The 19,223-nt window shown below is 44.8% G+C and overlaps 1 protein-coding gene across 7 annotated transcripts in view; it reads right to left on the minus strand.

The window, feature by feature from the left end:
- MAP3K4 (mitogen-activated protein kinase kinase kinase 4) overlaps nucleotides 1-19,223 on the minus strand; it is a 106,792-nt gene that overhangs the window by 56,802 nt on the left and 30,767 nt on the right. For all 7 annotated transcript variants that reach the window (XM_047769787.1, XM_047769790.1, XM_047769788.1 and 4 more), the window contains exons 2-3: nucleotides 16,183-16,373; nucleotides 4,613-5,976 (exon numbers count right to left, since the gene is read on the minus strand). In XM_047769787.1, the coding sequence (XP_047625743.1) occupies nucleotides 4,613-5,976; nucleotides 16,183-16,373 (1,555 nt within the window). The remainder of the gene's footprint in view (nucleotides 1-4,612; nucleotides 5,977-16,182; nucleotides 16,374-19,223) is intronic.

The raw sequence follows: 19,223 nt of genomic DNA on the forward strand, positions 1-19,223 counted from the left end.
AATAAAATAACCATATCACAATCTATGGCTCAAATATTTTATGAATATTTAACATTTTAAATGCATAAAACCCACAGAACTGTGTAACACAAAAAGTGAATAGTGTGCAAATTTTGAAAAATCACCTAGGATACCAGAGAACTCCAAGACAGCACAGGCAGGCTGAGGTAAGTGCATCCTAACTCTATTACAAATGTAAGCTATGACCTAACTGGAGACAGTGAAGGGAAAAGGTGCTGGCCTAACTTTGGAAAACTGTGTTCTGACTATATACCTAGAATGAACCACTGTACTCCAGCTGGCGGATTTAGTCCTCACAGGGGTACTGGTTAGTGATTCTGAAACTATTTTACATGTCTACCAAGGCTGCACCAACACATAAATACACTGCAGTAGTAGAAGACAGGTTTCTCACTGCAAGAGAAGTTAGTTACAAGCAAGGGAGGAAGAGAAATAAGAGAAATTAAGTTACAAGCAAGAGAAATAAGTTACAAGCGAGGGAGGAAGGCTAGGACGCAACCTGTGTGGTGCTGGATTGCAGCCAGAGACTTGAGTATGTACGAGTTTATTTTTAACAGGTGGACAGGTAGACAGAGGACGGATACAGACGTAACCCACAGGTGCAGTAACTGCTGGGAAAGACACCTAGAAACTACTGGACTGAGATGATTCCCACTGATTGCTAAGGAAAGTTAGGAAGCAGTATCTGATGGAGAAAGAGCAGGCACTGACGCCAGACAACCTATCACAAAGGGACACGAGCACACACTGCTATCGAATGGCAATCACACACATTCATTCCTAAGACTGGAGATCAGCCACACTTAGGAGGAATTTAGATTACAGCGAAGTGAGATCCTGGGATGCTCTAAAAATCCAGGAAATAAGAAAACCAGGAAATAAATGAGAAGGCCTGAAAAAGAACTAGAATCATCTCTGAGTCCCAAAACAAGGAGGGGAAAAAATGCCTTCTCATATTTTTGACTCTTAAATTATGTTATCCTTGCTGCCAGGAATAAAACTGTAGCTGGCATTGTTAGTTCAGTTACTTAGATTTTTGTTAAGTTTTATTTGATGGCCCGTGGCTCTCACTTACAGCAGTTTCTCTAGGTAATTATTTTCGAGATCAAAGCCACCACTTTACAAAGTGAACGCTGGAAACTAACCCATTTGTTAATGAGAGACTGCATGTGTTATTAGTAATATGTCCTGAGAAAATGAACTTATGGAAGCCAGAGAGCTAAACATTATCTAATTTTTAACAAACCATTAAGGCTATTTATTTACAATACTCATTAAGACAAGCTACAAATAGTTTTTTTTTTTCTAGCACTAGTTGCATTTTTAAAATTTAAAGATCCTGAAATACAATAAGTTTCTAGAGAATTGTTTTATAAAGTGCGCTTATAAGCCAAGGGGAATTAAATATTAGCTAGGTTACTAGTAAACACAAGTTATAAGTAACTTAAGAAATAAAAACAGAAAGTCACAGATATGAAAAATCAAGTATCAAGAGTGTATTTCTTCTTTTCTACAAAATTCTTCCACTATGTTCATTACAATTATTTGCATAAGCCATAAAAACTGTGCAAAACAGAAGCTATGTACTGGGTTCAATCTGCAGTACTAGTTGGTCAAGATGTTTCTAACAATTAAGAATTAAAATAAAATGGTCCTCAAACCTAAAAAGTTATTAGCCACTGCTTAAAATGAATGCCCTTAAAAGTATACAATTATTCGGTGGAGATTAAAAATACATTTAAAAATTAAAAATACGGACCACCTAGCCCCTACTGACTTACAGTTAGCTTCAAGGGGAAAAAAAATGTAACGAAACTTCTTTAAAAGGTAATAATTTATATTTGACTTCTGTAGCATTTTATTTATACAAATATCTTTTTAAGTCTCACGACTAACCTGTGAGGTAGGTGGGAAAGTCTTGTTATACCCATTTTTCAGATGCAAAGGGTCAGAAAGATTAAGCCAGATACAAAGTTATCTGGTAAGAAAGAGTCTCATCAAGGAATGGAATCCAGTTATTTGACTTCAAAACTGTGGCTCTCTCCCAGACAGAGTAAAAAGACTGAAACACTACAAAGCTAGACACACAGTGCAGATATATTCATTCATATACATAAGCACACACTTCCACTTCCCCTTAGAGAAATTATCTTCCTGTCACAGGAGTCAAAATAAAGTCTTACTTTCCCATTGAGTTAATTATAATATGGGAGGATTCGTTTTTACTAGTTTGGATTAATCTCCAAAACAGAAGAATTTTAGCTCTTGGTTACTCTTTCATTATCTGAGAAACACAACATTTTATAAACCAAAAATGAAAACAAGAGGGGCTTCTGTACTTATTTTTGAAAAGCACACAATCTCAAATAATTTTAATAAACATCTTTAATTCACACACTCTATAAGCTTTGACTGTGTATGTGTTTCTTTCATTTCTGTAACAAGGACAACCTTTTTGTTCCGTGAAATCGCGGTGGGCCGAACAAAAGGAATACAACTTTGATAGGAATTCGAAACTATGGGCTACCTGCTCTTGTCTTTATTTTCCCATAAGAGTTTCTAACAGAAATGCAGGCTGCTCATTCTCAGCCTTCTGCTGCACTCCGGTCGGTAGCGACGACTCAGGGCCAGAGAGGGTCCAGAGAGGAGGGGAGAAGACGGGGGGAGGGCGGCGGTTCTGGAGCCGCGCTCCCATGAGAACCAATGGATCAAAGATGACGTAACGATGCCAGGGCCTTTGCACTGATGTTACTTCAAAAACAGTATTTCACAGTAAAAGTGCATCCACCCTGCCTTGTCCACAGGTGTCCTCGCTGGACCCGGGCCACTCCAGCCCAAAGCCTAAACCGCAGGAAAGCGCTGCGTAAAGCACGTGTCAAATCTTTATTATGCATCTAGCTTTCCTCTACTGCCTTTAAAACTTGCAGTAGAGGAAAGCTTTATTATAAAATAGTTACCCATGGACTAGAAGGGAAAAACCTCGCTTGCCCTAATTAAAAAAAAAAATGTACATAAAAAAATCATTTAGAGCAAAAACACTGCTCCAAAAAAATTTATTTTTTGAAATTTCTAATCAAAATAATACTCAAAGTACACGAACCTCTTACGGCTACAAAGTATTGAGTCATTCTGCAAACACCTTGCCCTATGAACGTGAATGCCTGACCCCCTTTCCTAAAGGTTCATAACCTTACCATCAGATTAAAAATAAAAGTCTTACAAATCCAGATTCCCTTCCAATGTTTCCCATCTGAAAGAACTCCTTCTCTTTTATCATCTCTGACCCCAAAGTGAGAGCCAGATCATATAATAAACTGGTTTACAAAAATTAAATACACACACACACGTGTGTGTGTGTGTGTGTGTGTGTATGTGTCTGTGTGTCTGTGTGTGTGTACAGCTATTAGAATTTAGATTCACAGCCTAACCCAGGTAATCAGGGATCTCAAAGATCTGGGTGCTTTTGCTTTTAGCCAGGTGAACATGCACCCTCCCCACAACTGGAAAATTGCTTATGCTCTTTTACTCTCAAGAACAATATCCAACAACACGGCCTTTCTTAGTTTCGCAGCCCTTAAACGGTAAAGAATACCCGAGATACCAAGCTGTCAAAACCAAATGTGTACTACTTTCCTTTTTTTCTCTTTTAACGGCCGCACTTGCAACACGTGGAAGTTCCCAGGCTAGGATTCCAGCTCGAATCCGAGCTGCGGCAGCCGGCCTACCCACAGCAACGCCAGAACCAAGCTGCATCCGTGACCTATGCCACAGCTTGCGGTGGCACTGGATCCTTAACCCGCTGAGCAAGGCCAGGGATCAAACTGGCATCCTCATGGATGCTAGTCATGTTCTCAACCTGCTGAGCCACAACGGGAACTTCGAATCTGCATTGTTTTCAAACCACTTTCTCTAGTAAGCATATTTCTCTTTAAAAAAATCTTTGTGTATCGAAACACGTATCTGATAACAATAGATACTTCCCTTAAACCTCCATCACCTATGCTACACTCTTTAACCTTAGCAAATAGTGTATACTTTTTCCTTTTGATCATTCTTACCCTTCTCTGTAAGTCACATCTCTTTAAAAGCCAGAGACCAAAACAGAGCACGCTACTCAAAAGGAAGTATTGCAAAGAATAGAGAAAGGACTATACCCATGACCTTGGACGCCACAGTATTTAAAAATATTTTAGCATCATGTTGACTTTTTCACTGACTCATATTCAGCTTGCGGTCACCCAAGATTGTGGCTTTCTTCCCCTGTTTATTTATAGCTAGCCTGTCTTTCTCCAGCCTATATTTAAATGGTTGGATTTTTTTCCTCCACACACTTAATTAACTAAGTTTCACTAAGTAGTCAGAGATCCATTTCCCCACTTATCACAATACTTGACAGCGATGTTTAAATCTGCAATTTACAGTAACTACCATTTATGCCTTAAAAATATCAAGACTATGAACACAATATCGTAAATCAACTAAAAAACCAAGACTAGGAAAGTACCTACACAACACAACATATGCTGTAATTTACAAGTGACAGTGGAACTAAGGACAAGATCGTGCTATTTACTGCCTGCTGGAAACCTACCTCCACTGGACGGTCACCCTTCACCAGGGCTACACGCGCCCTTTGCAAGGAGCCATCCATCAGCTTGTGAAGTCTCAAAATTAACTTTCTTAACCCCATCTGCTTCAGTGCTTTGTCTACAAATGGTCTATAAATAGAGGTCAGACAATGTCTACTAAAGCCTGCGTCTGTGCTGCAGTCCGCTGTCCCCCAGCCAACAGGATCGTCCTCAGATTCAAGCCTCTCAAGCTTCTTGGTTACGCGGTCCTGGGCCTGGAGGCTGAAAGTGTTGTCAGCGGGCTGCCTGGTTTCTGGTACGCTTGGATCAGAGATCTGCTCCTCTTCGCTCTCTTCTGTGCTACTTTGCAGATCTTTGAATTCTCCTTCTGTGTCGTCACCGTCGTCTTCAGGCTCGTTGCCTTTGGAGGATCGAGGGGAAGGGATTTCAAACACTGGCCAGCCAATGTCTGATAAATTCTTGATGCCCAAAACAGTGCCCATAATCCTTAATTTCTGATTTAAGTCTTTTGTGATGTTTAACCACAAACAGAGCGCCTGCACCCTGTCCTGGAAGTCTTTTGCAGCATACTTTTCATAGTCCTTTTGAAGCGCCTGCAGTGATGGATAAAGTGCCTCTATGTACTCCAGCAGCTCCATTATCCTTTTCACCTGCTCAAAGGACACCCTCTGGCGTTGCAGATGCTCATGATAGGTTGAGTAACCCACCATCTTTGTTCCGCGTGGGGCTTTGCACTGTCCTTCTCCTGAAGTACCATTAAAACTAGCTCCATTTCTAACAAAGGCAAAGCTCCCATAGTTAACTTTGAAAGTGAGGATTTCATTGATAATATCTGGGATGGCTTGTCGGGCTGTATATAAAAAGAGGTCCTGGTCGTTAATGGTCCGCCCTGCATGCCACGCTTGTAGTTCTAACCAGATCAGTTCATTAGACCGGTTAAACCAGAAAGCAGACGTATTTTCCTGTCCTCTTTGCTCCCTGTCCTTCTTCTTTGAGACTGAGGTAAGCTTTAGCAGAAGCCGCAAAGTTTCAAAGAACTTCAAGCGATCTGCAGGACAGTCAGTCCGAGAAGTCTGGCGGGCGGTCCTGGGTATGGGCAGGGGCACGGACACCGGAAGCTTAGCGTTGCTGCAGCCGAGACTGAGGTAAGGCTTATTGAGATCCACATCTGGAATTGACTTTTTGGGCAGAGACCCACCCACTGAGTCCAACATGAAGGAGCACTGCACGTTTTTCTTATGATCGCGCTCGGTGGTCCTGAGCGCGGCTCGGAGCTTTTTCTCCTGCTTGTAGCTGTATTCCTCCGCATTCTCCACAGTCCTTCCAGTGTCTTTATGTGGAGGCTGGTTCGGGGCATTCATTTTTTCTGTTAAAAAAAAAAAATAAGCAGCACATTACATTCCTCTCAGGTCCAGAGCTGCTCTGAACATTTTCACGAAGACCGCTGTCCACACGTACTTACATTTTCAGGCTATTACTGAAGAAGATAATCACGCCATGTGCTGTGACGTCAAAGAACACACACACACACGCATCTACCATTTGCATACGGAACACTTCTCTCTCGGTTTTCAAAAAGGCTTTACCCGATTTCCCTGTCACCCGGTACCTGCTGCATTCTCCCCTATTCTCCGCTACTGGCCTACAGCAGGCGGCTTCGCTTTACCTCGCGAACACAAAGCGCATTCCCCAGCTGGTCCACCTGCTCAAGACTAGACTCGAGAAGGGAGAAAGAGCACGGCCCAGCTACCAGAAGCCTGACTGAGGAAAACACCTCTCATTCCTCCCTTTGCCATCCACTTTTCTGGGTCACTTCTCTCATTCATAAAATCTAAGGCACCTTAAGCTCATTCTCATACAACAGTGAAAGACAGATGATAAACAAAAATGTTTACCTTAATCTATTCCGTTCCCTGATTTCCTCTTTGCCACAAACAAGTGAACAATAACATTTTAAATTTAATCTTGAGACGACTGAAGCCATACAGACTAATTGAGCATAACTTGCCTCGTCTATTACATTAGCACATAAAATTCAGGATTAATGCAAGGAAATGAAACATCCCACGTGTCCTTCAAGCAGCTGTAAGAGGTTTTAGGAAGCTGCGTCCCAAGCTTTGAAATGAACTCACACACGTACTTTCTTCCTCTTTGGCATTTCGGACGCTGTCAACCACTTACTGACCTTGCTGAGGCCCCTTCCTCTCTGCTTGCTGGCAGTCTGGGTTCTCTCCTCTTCCACCTCCCGTGGCTCCTTTTCAATTCCCTCTTGGGCACTCAGATCTCTCCTGTCCCATCTCCCCCCTCCTCTCCCGGCTGATCCCTTCCCTTCCACTCACAGACAGGTAATGCCCAAGCCTCGAGCGCCCGCCCTCCCATCTCCCCTCCACACTCAGGTACACTTTGTTCCCCTGAACCCAGGACACGCATTTGGGGTTCTGTTTGGGCCACGCCCAGCGCACGTGGAAGTTCCTGGACCAGGGGCTAGACCCGCACCACCGCAGTGACCAAAGCCGCTGCAGGGAGAATGCCGGATCCTTAACCCACTGTGCCCCAAGAGAGCGCCCCCGTTCTGTATTTTAACACCTGAAATCAGAATGGTTTATAGTTAATGGTAATACAAACAAGTTTTAAGAACACATTCACTTATGTATTCCATGTATGTTTTCCTTTACATATATGCATGAGTCACAAATGATGTTGAAAAATCTGTCTAAATATCAAATCTAAGAGTTCTTTAAATAAATAAAAACTAAAAATTCTAAGTGTAAAAACACACTGTGCCATCACTTATAAGTCTTTTTCTTCACTATATAATATCACAGTCTGCCTTCGGATTTGATGAAATAGGGTTTAACTTCAACGGTTCTGTGCTCTGTGCTGTTTTGTTGAACTGTGTTCTTTACGCCTTTATTAACCCGGCACATACACACCTTTCATTTCCACTTAATAAAGCAATGGCTCCTTGAAAGCAAATCTAACAAGTGCTTCCAAATTTAACTCTATTTTATTTTTCAGGATATCAAATCATACTATACTTTCTTACCAGGAAACACGAAATGATATAAACATGGCATCACGGTCTAAGACTGGAGGTAAAGATAATGAGTTTAGTTTTTAACACAGTGCATTTGAGGTGCCCCTGGGACATTCATGCGACAATGTCTATAAGGAACTAATATGTGTCTTGAGCTCAGGAGAGAAATCCAGAGACATCAATTTGGAAATTACTAGCATATAGAGATGTTAATTAATAGCAGGAGAGTAAATAAGAATATACAAGAAAAGTGTGCAGAAGAGAGGCAGGATGGACCTTGTATTAACTAAAGTGTGCGTCCATAAGTGGTTCAGAGTCAAAGAAATCAAAAACTTACATAACAAAAAACAATTTTGTTAGCTTGGGGTTTCAGATCCTAAGAAGACTTTACAAAACGAGTGTAGGATAGCATGATTGATAGGAACATCTGCATATACTTTATAACTTGCAAGTAATAGTGAACAGTGAACACGTATCACTGTGCTTATATAAATTATAAATGTTCTTCTAATCCATGATCTAAAGGTCCTTAGGGAAACAAAGGGTTAACTGAGAGGCACTGGATGACCTGAATAACCCAGCCTGGGCTAGGAACTTTAAGTTCAAATCTATGCTAAATTTACCACAGGGCTAATAGTCAAAGCATGAAAATATTAAGAGATGAAGCTTCTCAGCCTTGATCTTTATTTCAACAATTAAAAGGACTTAAGGGGGAAAATGCCACAATATCATTTTCTCTATAAACAGAATCAAATTTCAGCAAACCTAGAAACCTAATTTTTGTAGAATATATACAAATTTTGTTAAGCCCATCTTATAGCATAAAAATGGTATATTACACAATTTTTTGAAATTCTGTATTTACAAAAAACGATGGTTCAGTATTTGGATCTACAATGTGTATAAAGGAAACCAAACTGGGGGAAAAAAAAGGAGAAATACGAGCAAAGAAGCTACTTTTTTCCCAAAACAAAATACCATACTGGCTTTGGAAAAATATACAATGGAAACTGATACATCATTAATATGACATAATTTGACTTAAAATGACATAAATTAAACTTAAAAATTGACTTAAGCCCCAGTCTTGCTACTGGGCAAAAAAAGAAAACACCAATCTATCTGTCTCATCAGAAGCTGAATTTTTCAAATAATCTACTTGTGACAGGGACGGAAATACAAGAGTGTTCGCTAACCATCAGTGACCAGGCAGCCTCTACAAAGATCCTAGGGACTGCCAGTTAAGGGACATCTGAGATGCAGGAAGGCATCGGAGGAAAATGCACGGTAATTTCCCCAAGTACTTTATACAGCTCTGACCTGAGTAAGAAACTTTTCAGAATACTCAGAAGCCCATGCCCATGGACAGGTTTGCTTGCTGAGTTGTCTGTTAACACCAAATCCCTCTGCAATTAATAAAAGCCCGTCAAACAATGTCCACAAAATCTGAAGGAACTTAGAGGTCTTCTAATTCAAGGCTCTCAAATTTCAGTAAATAGTAACAATCACTCAGGTTCTCGGTAAAATGCAGATTCCTGGGCCCACTCTCAGCATCTCTGAGTCAGCCTAACTAGAATGACACCGCACTGTGGTAAACACTGTTTTACTCAATCCCCCCGTTTCCGAGCGAAGGGCTTTACAGAATCTGTCACAGTCTTCACAACCGTATGATGAACCTACCGCGGGACACGGATGGTCAGACGGATGGTAAACAGACAGGGACCCTGACCCACGCTGGTGCCATCACGCCGCCTGAACACCTGCCAAAGGTGCTCACAGGGCAGGACCGGCCGGCCAAGGAGAGGCTGAGCTACTGAGGGCAGCAAAGACAGACTGTTACACTGGGCTAAGTCATCTGCACAGGCTTGAAATACGACCCAGTACCTGACTGAGGTCCTGGAGGAATGGATTCAGCTTAAACAAGGGGAGCAAGGAAGGCAAGAGAATATTTTAAGCCAGAGAAGAAAAGAAAAGACGCAAAGGCAGAAAAGAAGAAAGCCTGGCTGAAGAATGGGTCTACGTGTATACAGAGCGCCTAGGATATAAACCGAAAGTCAGGCTGAGGCTGGATTAAAGAGCTGAAATACAGATAGATTTAAATCCACGCTGGTTCACCATGAACATTTCTCTAACTACATAGCCTGAATCTGACTTCTAACCATTTTACCAGATCAATTTTACAGCAGTAGGATATTTTTTCAAAAAAAAAATTAAAAACCATTTTACCAGATCAATTTTACAGCAGTAGGATATTTTTTCAAAAAAAAATTTAAAAAAGCAAAAAACCACACACGTTTATACAAGACACACCTTGAGATATCTGCTGATCCCAGGGAGATGAATGTGTGTGCGTACACGTGTATATACGTGCAAACTCTGACAGAACTCTCTCTGTAGCCTGGCTATTACTGCAGTATCACAATACTGCTGTGAAATCGGGCTGATAAAGATCACAGGGAAGATTCACCCTGACAAGGGCTTTAGCTTGGGTGTCTTAGTTCTTACTGAACCTTCGTAAACTATGAGATGAGCTGGATTTACTTCCTTTTGCTACATTAAGAAGAACAAACATTTAAGGATTTCTTAAACCAGACTTTAGAAGAAAAAGCTATACGTGGTTAATTATTGTCCGAAACTTACCAAAATCTTAATTGCTATAATTTGGTAGTTATTTACCATTATCCAAAAATACGATCTTAAATAATACCACAGCTAAATTCTGTAACTCGTCAAAGTACGACATCGAGCCTGGTCAGTGAATTAATTCAAGAGCTGAACCTGTAGGTTACACCTGTCAGGATGTCACAGAGCCGGTATTTTTTAGGTAATAAGGAGCTAACCATTTTTACCTGGATAGCATAATATTGCTATATATTTATCACAGCTTCGAAAAGCAGAAGTTAATATTTTGAAAACAAAAATACCTTTAAACATTCCTAGAGAAACAAAATCAAGAAAGAGTTTTTCCAATGAATTTTATTCTATTTATAGTTGTACAATCAACATCACAACCTAATTTTAAAACATTTCCACCCCAAACACACACATCTAACTGGCAATCATTTTAAAGCCCATCAATACAGAGAAATAATCCACTGTGGGCTGTGGGGACCCCACCTTGGCCCCTCATCCCCAGGCGCCTCTCCTACGGTGGGTCATCACTGTTTCCAACCTCCCTGTGTTGGGGCTGCTCACCTGCCCCCTCAGGATGGAAATCGCCAACAGTGAGTGACAATCTCTTTGCAGAACTTCGGAGTCTACTTGCGAGAACTTCTCTAAGGCTCCTACGAGTGCGTTTGCCTGGGTCAAGGTGGTAACCAACCTCCATCTGTATTGACAAGTTACTTTCCCGCAGGGACTGTGGCTGTGTACACGCCCTCCAGCCCCGTGCGAAAGCTGCCATCTCCTCAGACTTTTGCAGCTATTTGCTTTTGTTCATTGGGGTGAAGTAAGTATTAGGAAGAAAACCACAAGCCCCCAATGATGTCACTGGCATGCTGAAAGCTCCTGATAGCAAATCTAGATTTTACACATTATCTAACTGCAGTTCCCATTTCTCCCGGAAATGTAACCTTAATTGAACAGTTCTGGAATTTTCTGGTCAATACCAATAAAGTAGTCTGTCAAATAGGCGCTCTCCAATCCCCCGGAGCAGGAGGTAATCTGCATGATAAACCCCCTGCCATCCCACCCCCACAGAAAAAGAGGCCGTGGTCTAAAAACCATCCCTTCTTTTCTTTTGCTAACAGCTCCCTCACTCCGCCCTTTTTCCTTAATCGCTTCCATTTTCGCACAGCCTCTCAGAGCACGCTTCCATTCCTAGAAGGAATGCTGGCCAATTCATGAATAAAGCCAATTAAATCATCAAATTCACTTGGCTGAAATTTTTTTTTTTTTTTGCTTTTTGTCTTTTCATCTTTTCTGCAGCCGCACCCACGGCATATGGGGGTTCCCAGGCTCGGGGTCGAATCGGAGCTGTAGCCGCCGGCCTACACCACAGCCACAGCAACGCAGGATCCGAGCTGCGTCTGCGACCTACACCCCAGCTCACGGCAACACCAGATCCCTAACCCACTAAGCAAGACCAGGGATCGAACCCACAACTTCATGGTTCCTAGCCGGATTCGTTAACCATTGAGCCACGAAGGGAACTCCTGAATTTTGTTTTCTAACATAAGAAATGTATGTGGGTTTTGTCCGGGTTCCTGGCACAGAGCTCTTAAAACCCTTCGAATTCCTAACAGAAGCGTCTTTTTTATTTATTAGGAGCCCCTTTAAATCGCACCTAAATTCATTCTAGTGAGGCAACTTGGAGTGGAGCGAGTCTCAGGCGGAGGTTTGGTCACCGAAGGATCCCGAGATCAGAGTCAGGACATTCAGCTCCACCCACCCACCAACCTGACTTCCCGAAAGAGATGGGCTGTGGGGGAGGGGTTGAGATTATCTCGGTAAAAACTCTGGACAGAGCTCTACGAGCCTCCAGGCTGGCGAGCAGGCTGAGGTGCTGGGAGGATGTTTCCCTGGGGAGGGCACGGAAGCTCCCTGTCACCCCCCACACCTTGCCCGATGCAGCGCTTCCTTTTGGCGGTTCCTGAACCTCTATAATAAACTAATAAAAGCAAAGTGTGTTCCTGAGTTCTGTGAGCAGTTCTCTCACAAGAGCCATCAATTTAGAGCCAGCTGTTCAGAAGGGTGCCCGGTAATGAATTTCCAATTACAAAAAATAAGTCTATATTCACAGTAGTTGTTTATTCTGAGCCCACGGTAATAAGAATATTTAAAGAATCATTTCCATATAATCAGCTTATGCCAATGGCTAATCACTCAAGAAAACCGTGCTGATGGTCACTCCTGCCTCCTCACAACACAAAGTGCCCTCGGCTACCCCGTGTGTCCTTCTCCCCCTGGGGACGCCTCCATCTAATAGGAAGAGGAGCTGGACAATGCCATGACACTGGGACTCTGCAGATTCCCGCTGCTCCCAGGCACAGGCGGGCCCTGTGTAGCCGAAAGAATGCAACAGAAGGGATGCTATGGGGACTTCCCGGGCTAATCGTAAGAAGCCTTACAAATTCCGCCTTGATCTCGAAACACACGCTCTTCTTCTGAGAGGAAAACTAGCTGCCATTTAGTAGTCCAGTTACCTGGGGATCAGGATGCTGTGAAGAAGCCCAGTATAGCCATGTGGAAGGCCACACAGAACCAAAACCATGCCAGGCAGCTCTTCGCTCAGGGGCCAGAGTCAGGGAGAGAGCCACCCAGGACACTGACGACCAGCAGGCACCAGACACAGGGGCCCAGGCAAGGTATGACAACACCTCCAGCCAACTGAGCCATTTCAGCAAAGGCTCCAGACATCCTGGGCAGAGACAAACCGTGCCCTGCCTGAACGCCTGACCCACAGACCTGTGAGCACAATAAAATAAAGCTCTTTCATAAGGAGCCATTTGTTACACAGCAATAGATAAGCAGGAAAATGCAAATATAATTGGTGACACTGATTAAAAAGATGAGTTCAGAGTTCCCATCATGGCTCAGTGGTTAGCGAACCCAGCTAGCATCCATGAGGACACAGGTTCAATCCCTGGCCTCGCTCAGTGAGTTTAAAGATCCAGCATTGCCGTGAGCTGTGGTGTAGGTCGCAGACGTGGCTTGGATCCTGCGTTGCTGTGGCTGTGGTGTAGGCTGGTGGCTGTAGCTCCGATTAGACCCCTGGCCTGGGAGTCTCCATGTGCCACAGAAGCGGCCCTAGAAAAGGCAAAACGACAAAAAAAAAAAGATGAGTCCAACTCTGACAGCAGTTCTCGGGTGAAGAGTGACTCGGGGAGCCTTCACTTGGCTGCAGTGAGAAAGAAAGAATGCCCCACTTCATGTTTCCTTAGACAACTTTTAAAATAAATCTGACCCATCTAATGAATCCTAAGATGCTCTTGAAAACACTGAGAGACCCACATACATTATGCATCACGGACTCCTTTGAAATACTGGTCTCCCCGACTCAGCTTTCAGGTCACAGCACAAATGTCACTCCCCAAGCCCTCTGGTGGGCACCGCAGCGGCCTCCAGGCTCTACAGCTGTTTCTCTGCGTGACTCCTTCCGGAGATGAGCCACACGCCACGAAGTCGCCCGAGGGGCCGTCCACGTAAAGGAGGAGCCAAGCGCTGTGCCCAGGTAAGTGCAGGACAACCGCCAGCCACTCCCGGGCAAAGGCGGCGAGGCGCCATCAACACGGAGAGCACAGGCTCTTCTCCGACAGAGGAAGACAGTGAATGACACAAGGAGCCGGTTATAAAATAGTAAAGATTGTACAGTATGTATACGACAACACAGATGCACACAAGCAGAGACCACAGGCAAAGGAGCAGAAAGGCGTTATTTCTACCTACGGGGTTTATAGGTATGTTTATTTTTTTTTTGTCAGTATTTTCTAAATTCCCTTCAACAAACATACGGAAGAAAGTCGGTTATCAAGAACTCTGGTGCCCCGGGCCTGCTATCAGAGAGCGACAAGTCAGAAGGCTCACGAGCCTTTGCTTCTTCACCTGAAAAACAACCCTAATTCGAGCGGTCTGATATCGGTTCCAGAGTTAAATTCTGTAACTTTACCAAATGAACCCCGAAAGCGGGTGTTCCCCTCCTTCTGTCTCTGCCCCAGCCCAGCAGGACAGCAGGAGCTCAAGCATCCAGCGACTGGTTTTCTGACAGTCACCTCAGGTACTGCCTGCACATGAGCTCCGCCCCTGCCACCTGCTCCAGGAAAAAAGTCCAGATGGAGGACCAGGAGAACCAGTTCTGGGAAGAGTCCTGCCACTGCATCAAGCCTTCTGGCCTTAAGAAGTTGCTTTAAAACCCCGGGCCTCACTGTCTCAATCTATGAAATGGGGGGGGGGGGGGTGTCCTGTGTTCTCAACCCCTGCTCTGAACAGTATGAAGCAGCAGGAAGAGAAAGCAGGTGAGCTACTGGCATAGCTGCTTCACCACCATGAAGCAGGTGGCTATGGACTACCCTCCATTCGGCAGATGCAGCTTCACTGACACTATTTCATATACGGGACTTCAGAAGGCATGTGAGAAATGTCTTTGAGAAAATGGGTATGGAGTTCCCGTCATGGCTCAGAGGTTAGCGAACCCAGCTAGCATCCCTGGCCTTGCTCAGTGAGTTAAAGATCCAGCGTTGCTGTGGCTGTGGTGTAGGCCGCTGGCTTCAGCTCCAGTTGGACCCCTAGCCTGGGAAACTCCATGTGCTGCAGCTGTGGCCCTGAAAAGACCAAAAAAAAAGGCGTGCGCAAGAGAGAGAGAAAATGGGTAAAGATAATACCCCCTAATAGAAAGCTGTTACTTTTCAAAAGGGGTAAACAGAGCCCGCAGGTTAACAACCTACTAAGAATAAAGTTTTAGAAGAAAACTCAAACGTCATCTCCCCCGTGGGAAAGAAGACTCTACTGCTCAGGAATCCTTCCGTGGATCAGATGTCAGGCGAGCAAGCACAAAAAAAGTCCATTTCCCGCCCCCTCCTTCCCTTCTGAGGGCTCTGACAGGGACACAGAACGAACAGCCGATCGGAGATGGATGTGCAGAAGCAACTGCGGGCCAGGGAACCCGGCCAACCAGAGGGGGCAGCAGGGGCTCCAGACAGGCCGCCGCGCCGGAGGCCAGCGCCGTGGGGCAGTTTCTCAGGGGAGATGCAGGACTAAGGCCCTGCCCCTACGGTAACAGGGAGAGGAACTCCAGCAAGCTCTGAGATCAGGGTTAGGAGAAGCGGTTGGCGGAAATCAGCAGGGAGTCTAACACCATCAGGCCTCGGGGCCGGAGGCTCGGTGCCAGAAGGCAGGCCACGAAGCAGCAGGTCAGGTCAGGTGGGCGTGACTGCGCGCATCCTCCTCGGAAGAGAAGAGCTGAGACCCGCGAGGAGGAGAGTTGGAAGGACGACACAGACCCACCCTCGGCTTCCCGGCGAGGAGCCGAGTGCTTGGCCTTTGGGATTCCAGCTTCCATCCGCGGTTAGAAGGTGGGACACCGCCCAGGCACTGAGCTTGGTGACAGCGGGGCCCTGCCCACCGAGGGTGGCACCACGGTCTCCACGGGCAGCACGGATCTCAGGCCGCCCAGGGGATCCTGGGCAGGAATTCCCAGGCCCAGCCTCTCCCAAACTGCCCAATACATCACGTCTGGAAGACACAATCCAGAAGTTTCCGCCAAAGAGACTCAAATAAAAGAGGGCCCTAGAGGAGCACCTGGCTCATCCCCGCGCGGCTTCTTCCACGTCCTAAAGGAACGCCGATGCCTCACATGCCGACTCTGACAATCACTCGGGACAAACCTTTCCATCTCCGCAGGATTACCGTCTCTTTATTAAAAAACTTTTGCTAACGGTAATAATTCAAGAATTTAAACACGGCATAAAATCCGATTTGTAAAAAGGAGCCACTGGCCTTCCTGTGGAAAGCCCCTCCCAGTGGTCCCATGCTCCGTGCAGACCGTATGCCAACCGGGCCACGTGCGCTCGTGTGCACCCTGCCAAGTCCGAGACTCACCTTTGAGGCCAGCTCGACCGGCGGGCCTCCCCAGGCTGTTCCTCTGGAGTTTGGCTGACATGCGTTTCATCTGGCGGGGCGTGCTGGGCGGGGAGGAGCCGTAGAAGGGCTCCGGGTTGGTCTCATCTGCGAAGTCCTCGGGATCAGACTCCGAAGCCTCTCGAGCAGCATCTCCCAACGCGCGCTCTTGCCTACAGAAGCCAAGAAGCGGAGAACCATTCAGGAGCACGCAAGGTGGATTCACACTGGAGCGACCTCGAGTGTCTCTGAACAACTCGCCGTGGCTGTGTCCCCTCCTCAGCCCTGGAGTCCTTCTCCTCTGTTTCACCTGCGGAAACTCACGAGGAGACGACCTCTCACCCAAACCCGCTCTCTCAACCAACACCACAGACGCGGGGCACCATGGGGAGAACGAGCCCGGTTTCTGCTGTTTAGAGAGGTCTTTCTGACGTAAATGAAGTTAAAACAAACACAGATCAAGGGGAAAAGAGCAAAGGACCAGAAGATGCAAACCAGTCAGAGCTAAGCATCCTTGGACTCCCTGTGGCCAAGGGGGTTAAGGATCCCGCGCTGTCACTGCAGTGGCTCGGGCCGCTGCTGCGGTGTGGGTTTGACCCCTGGCCTGGGATCTCCCGCATGCCGTGGGTGCAGCCAAAAAAAGAGAAAAAGAGCTAAGTGTCACCTGTGCGCTGGTCGGTGACAAGCTCAACTGCGGAGGAGGGAGGTCCTGCCCTGACTTCAGAGCCCAGCTCCTCTCGGTTTGTAAAGCACCCAGAGAACAGAAAGCAGGACCTGAGCAGCTGCGGCAAGGGCCCCGTGCTGCTGATGAACACCAGGGGGCAGTGCTCAGGCGGGCTGCAGGCAAGACGGGTGCTGTGGCAGAGGAAAAGGGGTGAGTTTCTCCGTCTCCAAAGTGCAATTCCTCACTGACCTGGCCCTCTGGAAACGCTCCTTCCCAAATCTCTGATAATACTCCTATTTTGATAAAGTTTCATTTTTTGCAAAGCTAACCAAATTTAATGATATAAGCTGAGAACAAACACAGTTCCAAACAAACTAGATGGAATCAATGATGAAGTTTCTCTCAAACAGGCACCCTTACAGTCTAGCCCATCCTGCATATTCTTTATAAACTATAGTTCATCTTTTACAAATATAACTCCAAACTAGATCCAAAATCAACCACTTTCCTCTCCGGCAATTTATACATCCTGTTACAAAATCAAAGCCATTTTGAAATCATGAGGGAAGATGAAATCCGTGATACCGCTATTACTGAAGTGCACTGACAAAAATTCGGAGAATACGCTATCTTTCAAAAACTAAAGATGCTGTGGCATTATTCAAATTCACAGTACCGAACTCTTTAAACAATTCCTGCAACAGGTCAAAATCTGGCGTTTTAACCAGCAGGACTACTCTAGATACTGTGAGCATACATGCTCGTCACACATACAAAAAAATCAAGAGAAAGAGCCCAGGGATGACTCAAGTGGAAGCCGCAGAGCTGAAAAACATGCCTGAAGTGAAGAAAACTCGGGAAGGGAATAAAGCAGATTAGACACAACAGAAGAAAAGATCGGTGAACTTGAGGAGGTAGCAACAGAAACTACCCAAAGTTCATCAGAGAGAAAAAGAGAAAGGAAAAGCACCAGCCATCTGTGGGTCAGCGTCGGGCAGTGTGATACATGTGGTCCTTTCTGGAGTCCAAAATCAGAAAAGGGAAGAACAGGAAAAAAAAAAAATCTCTCAAGAAGTAAGTCCTGAAAACTTTCCAGATTTGAAGAAAACCAGAAGCAGCAAAGATTTGAAAAGCTCAGCAAACTCCAAAGAGAACGACTAAGAAAACTCCCACTCTGGTTATGCATATCATAACCAAATTGCTAAAAACCAGTGATGAAGAGAAAAGTCTTAAAAGCAGCCAGAGAAAAACAACCTAGTTTGAAAGCTTTGGTTAAGAAACTTTACATAATGAGGGTGAGAAGGGAATGAGAACAAAAGTTAATTCCTTTTTTTTTTTTTCCTTTTTAAAAAAACACTAGACACAAAATCTAGGAAAATAAATACGAGTGGTAAGTTCAAAAGAACTTGCATCATTTCAATTAACTAACCAAAAGCACCCAAAACCTCATGTTGTATTAGCTCATGTGAATGAGCTCATGTGGTCAGCTGACTGGGTCAGAACGTTGCCATGGATACCAATTATTTTGGATGAGGAAAGTAGTACAAGATCTACATCAGCCGCCCTGAAACACTGGCCGTACTCGCTTAAAAACCTACAAATGTGAAATGTCTTTCTGGTACTAAATCTCTTGACAGTCACATAAAACACTGCTGCATTCTTCAAGCTAAAACTCTGCTGAAGTACCATGCACTTGACACAGACCCGGGTCTAAGAGAAGTATGTCTTGAATGCAACCCAAGGTGGTCTGGTATCGTTTTTAAATAAAATATGGGGAAGACCAAAACTCAAGTAACTTGGGGTTAAATAGTTCTGCTCTGACATAGTAGGTAAACCACACGGTGCCTGAAATAGCTCATCTATAAAGTGATGAAGTTGGATTAGATGAACTCAAAAACATCTGTGGTTTTGCAAAAGCCCTTTAAAAAAAAATTAACTTCATTAAAAGTTCTTTAGCAAAGTCCTTAGTCCTTAAACAGAAAATTAACTTCCTTAAAAGTGCTCCAGCCAAGTCCTCAGACATAAAATATATCATTCGAGGCGAGCACAGGGCTCACCTGGGTGAAATTCTCTCCACCCTTCCCCTCCCCACTGACTATTCTCCAGAAAGTGAGCATTTAAGGGCGACTTTTGTGGGAAAGGCAGTGGGTAGGCAAGTTCTTCTTTAAAGAACTTGTACAGTTTGCTTGGCCTGCAGCGTAAAATAAAAGGAGCTGAGTTTCAGGCGGCACGGTCAGTTTGTACTGCAAGCACCAATGAACAGCTATAGCTAATCTTCAGTATCCGCCTGTAGTTAAACCGCCAGGTGAGCTGTTATCAACTCTCAAGTTTATCCAACATTCCCGCTATTTAACTCTTG

Source organism: Phacochoerus africanus, chromosome 2 (genome assembly GCF_016906955.1).
Source record: "Phacochoerus africanus isolate WHEZ1 chromosome 2, ROS_Pafr_v1, whole genome shotgun sequence".
Classification (NCBI taxonomy): domain Eukaryota; kingdom Metazoa; phylum Chordata; class Mammalia; order Artiodactyla; family Suidae; genus Phacochoerus; species Phacochoerus africanus.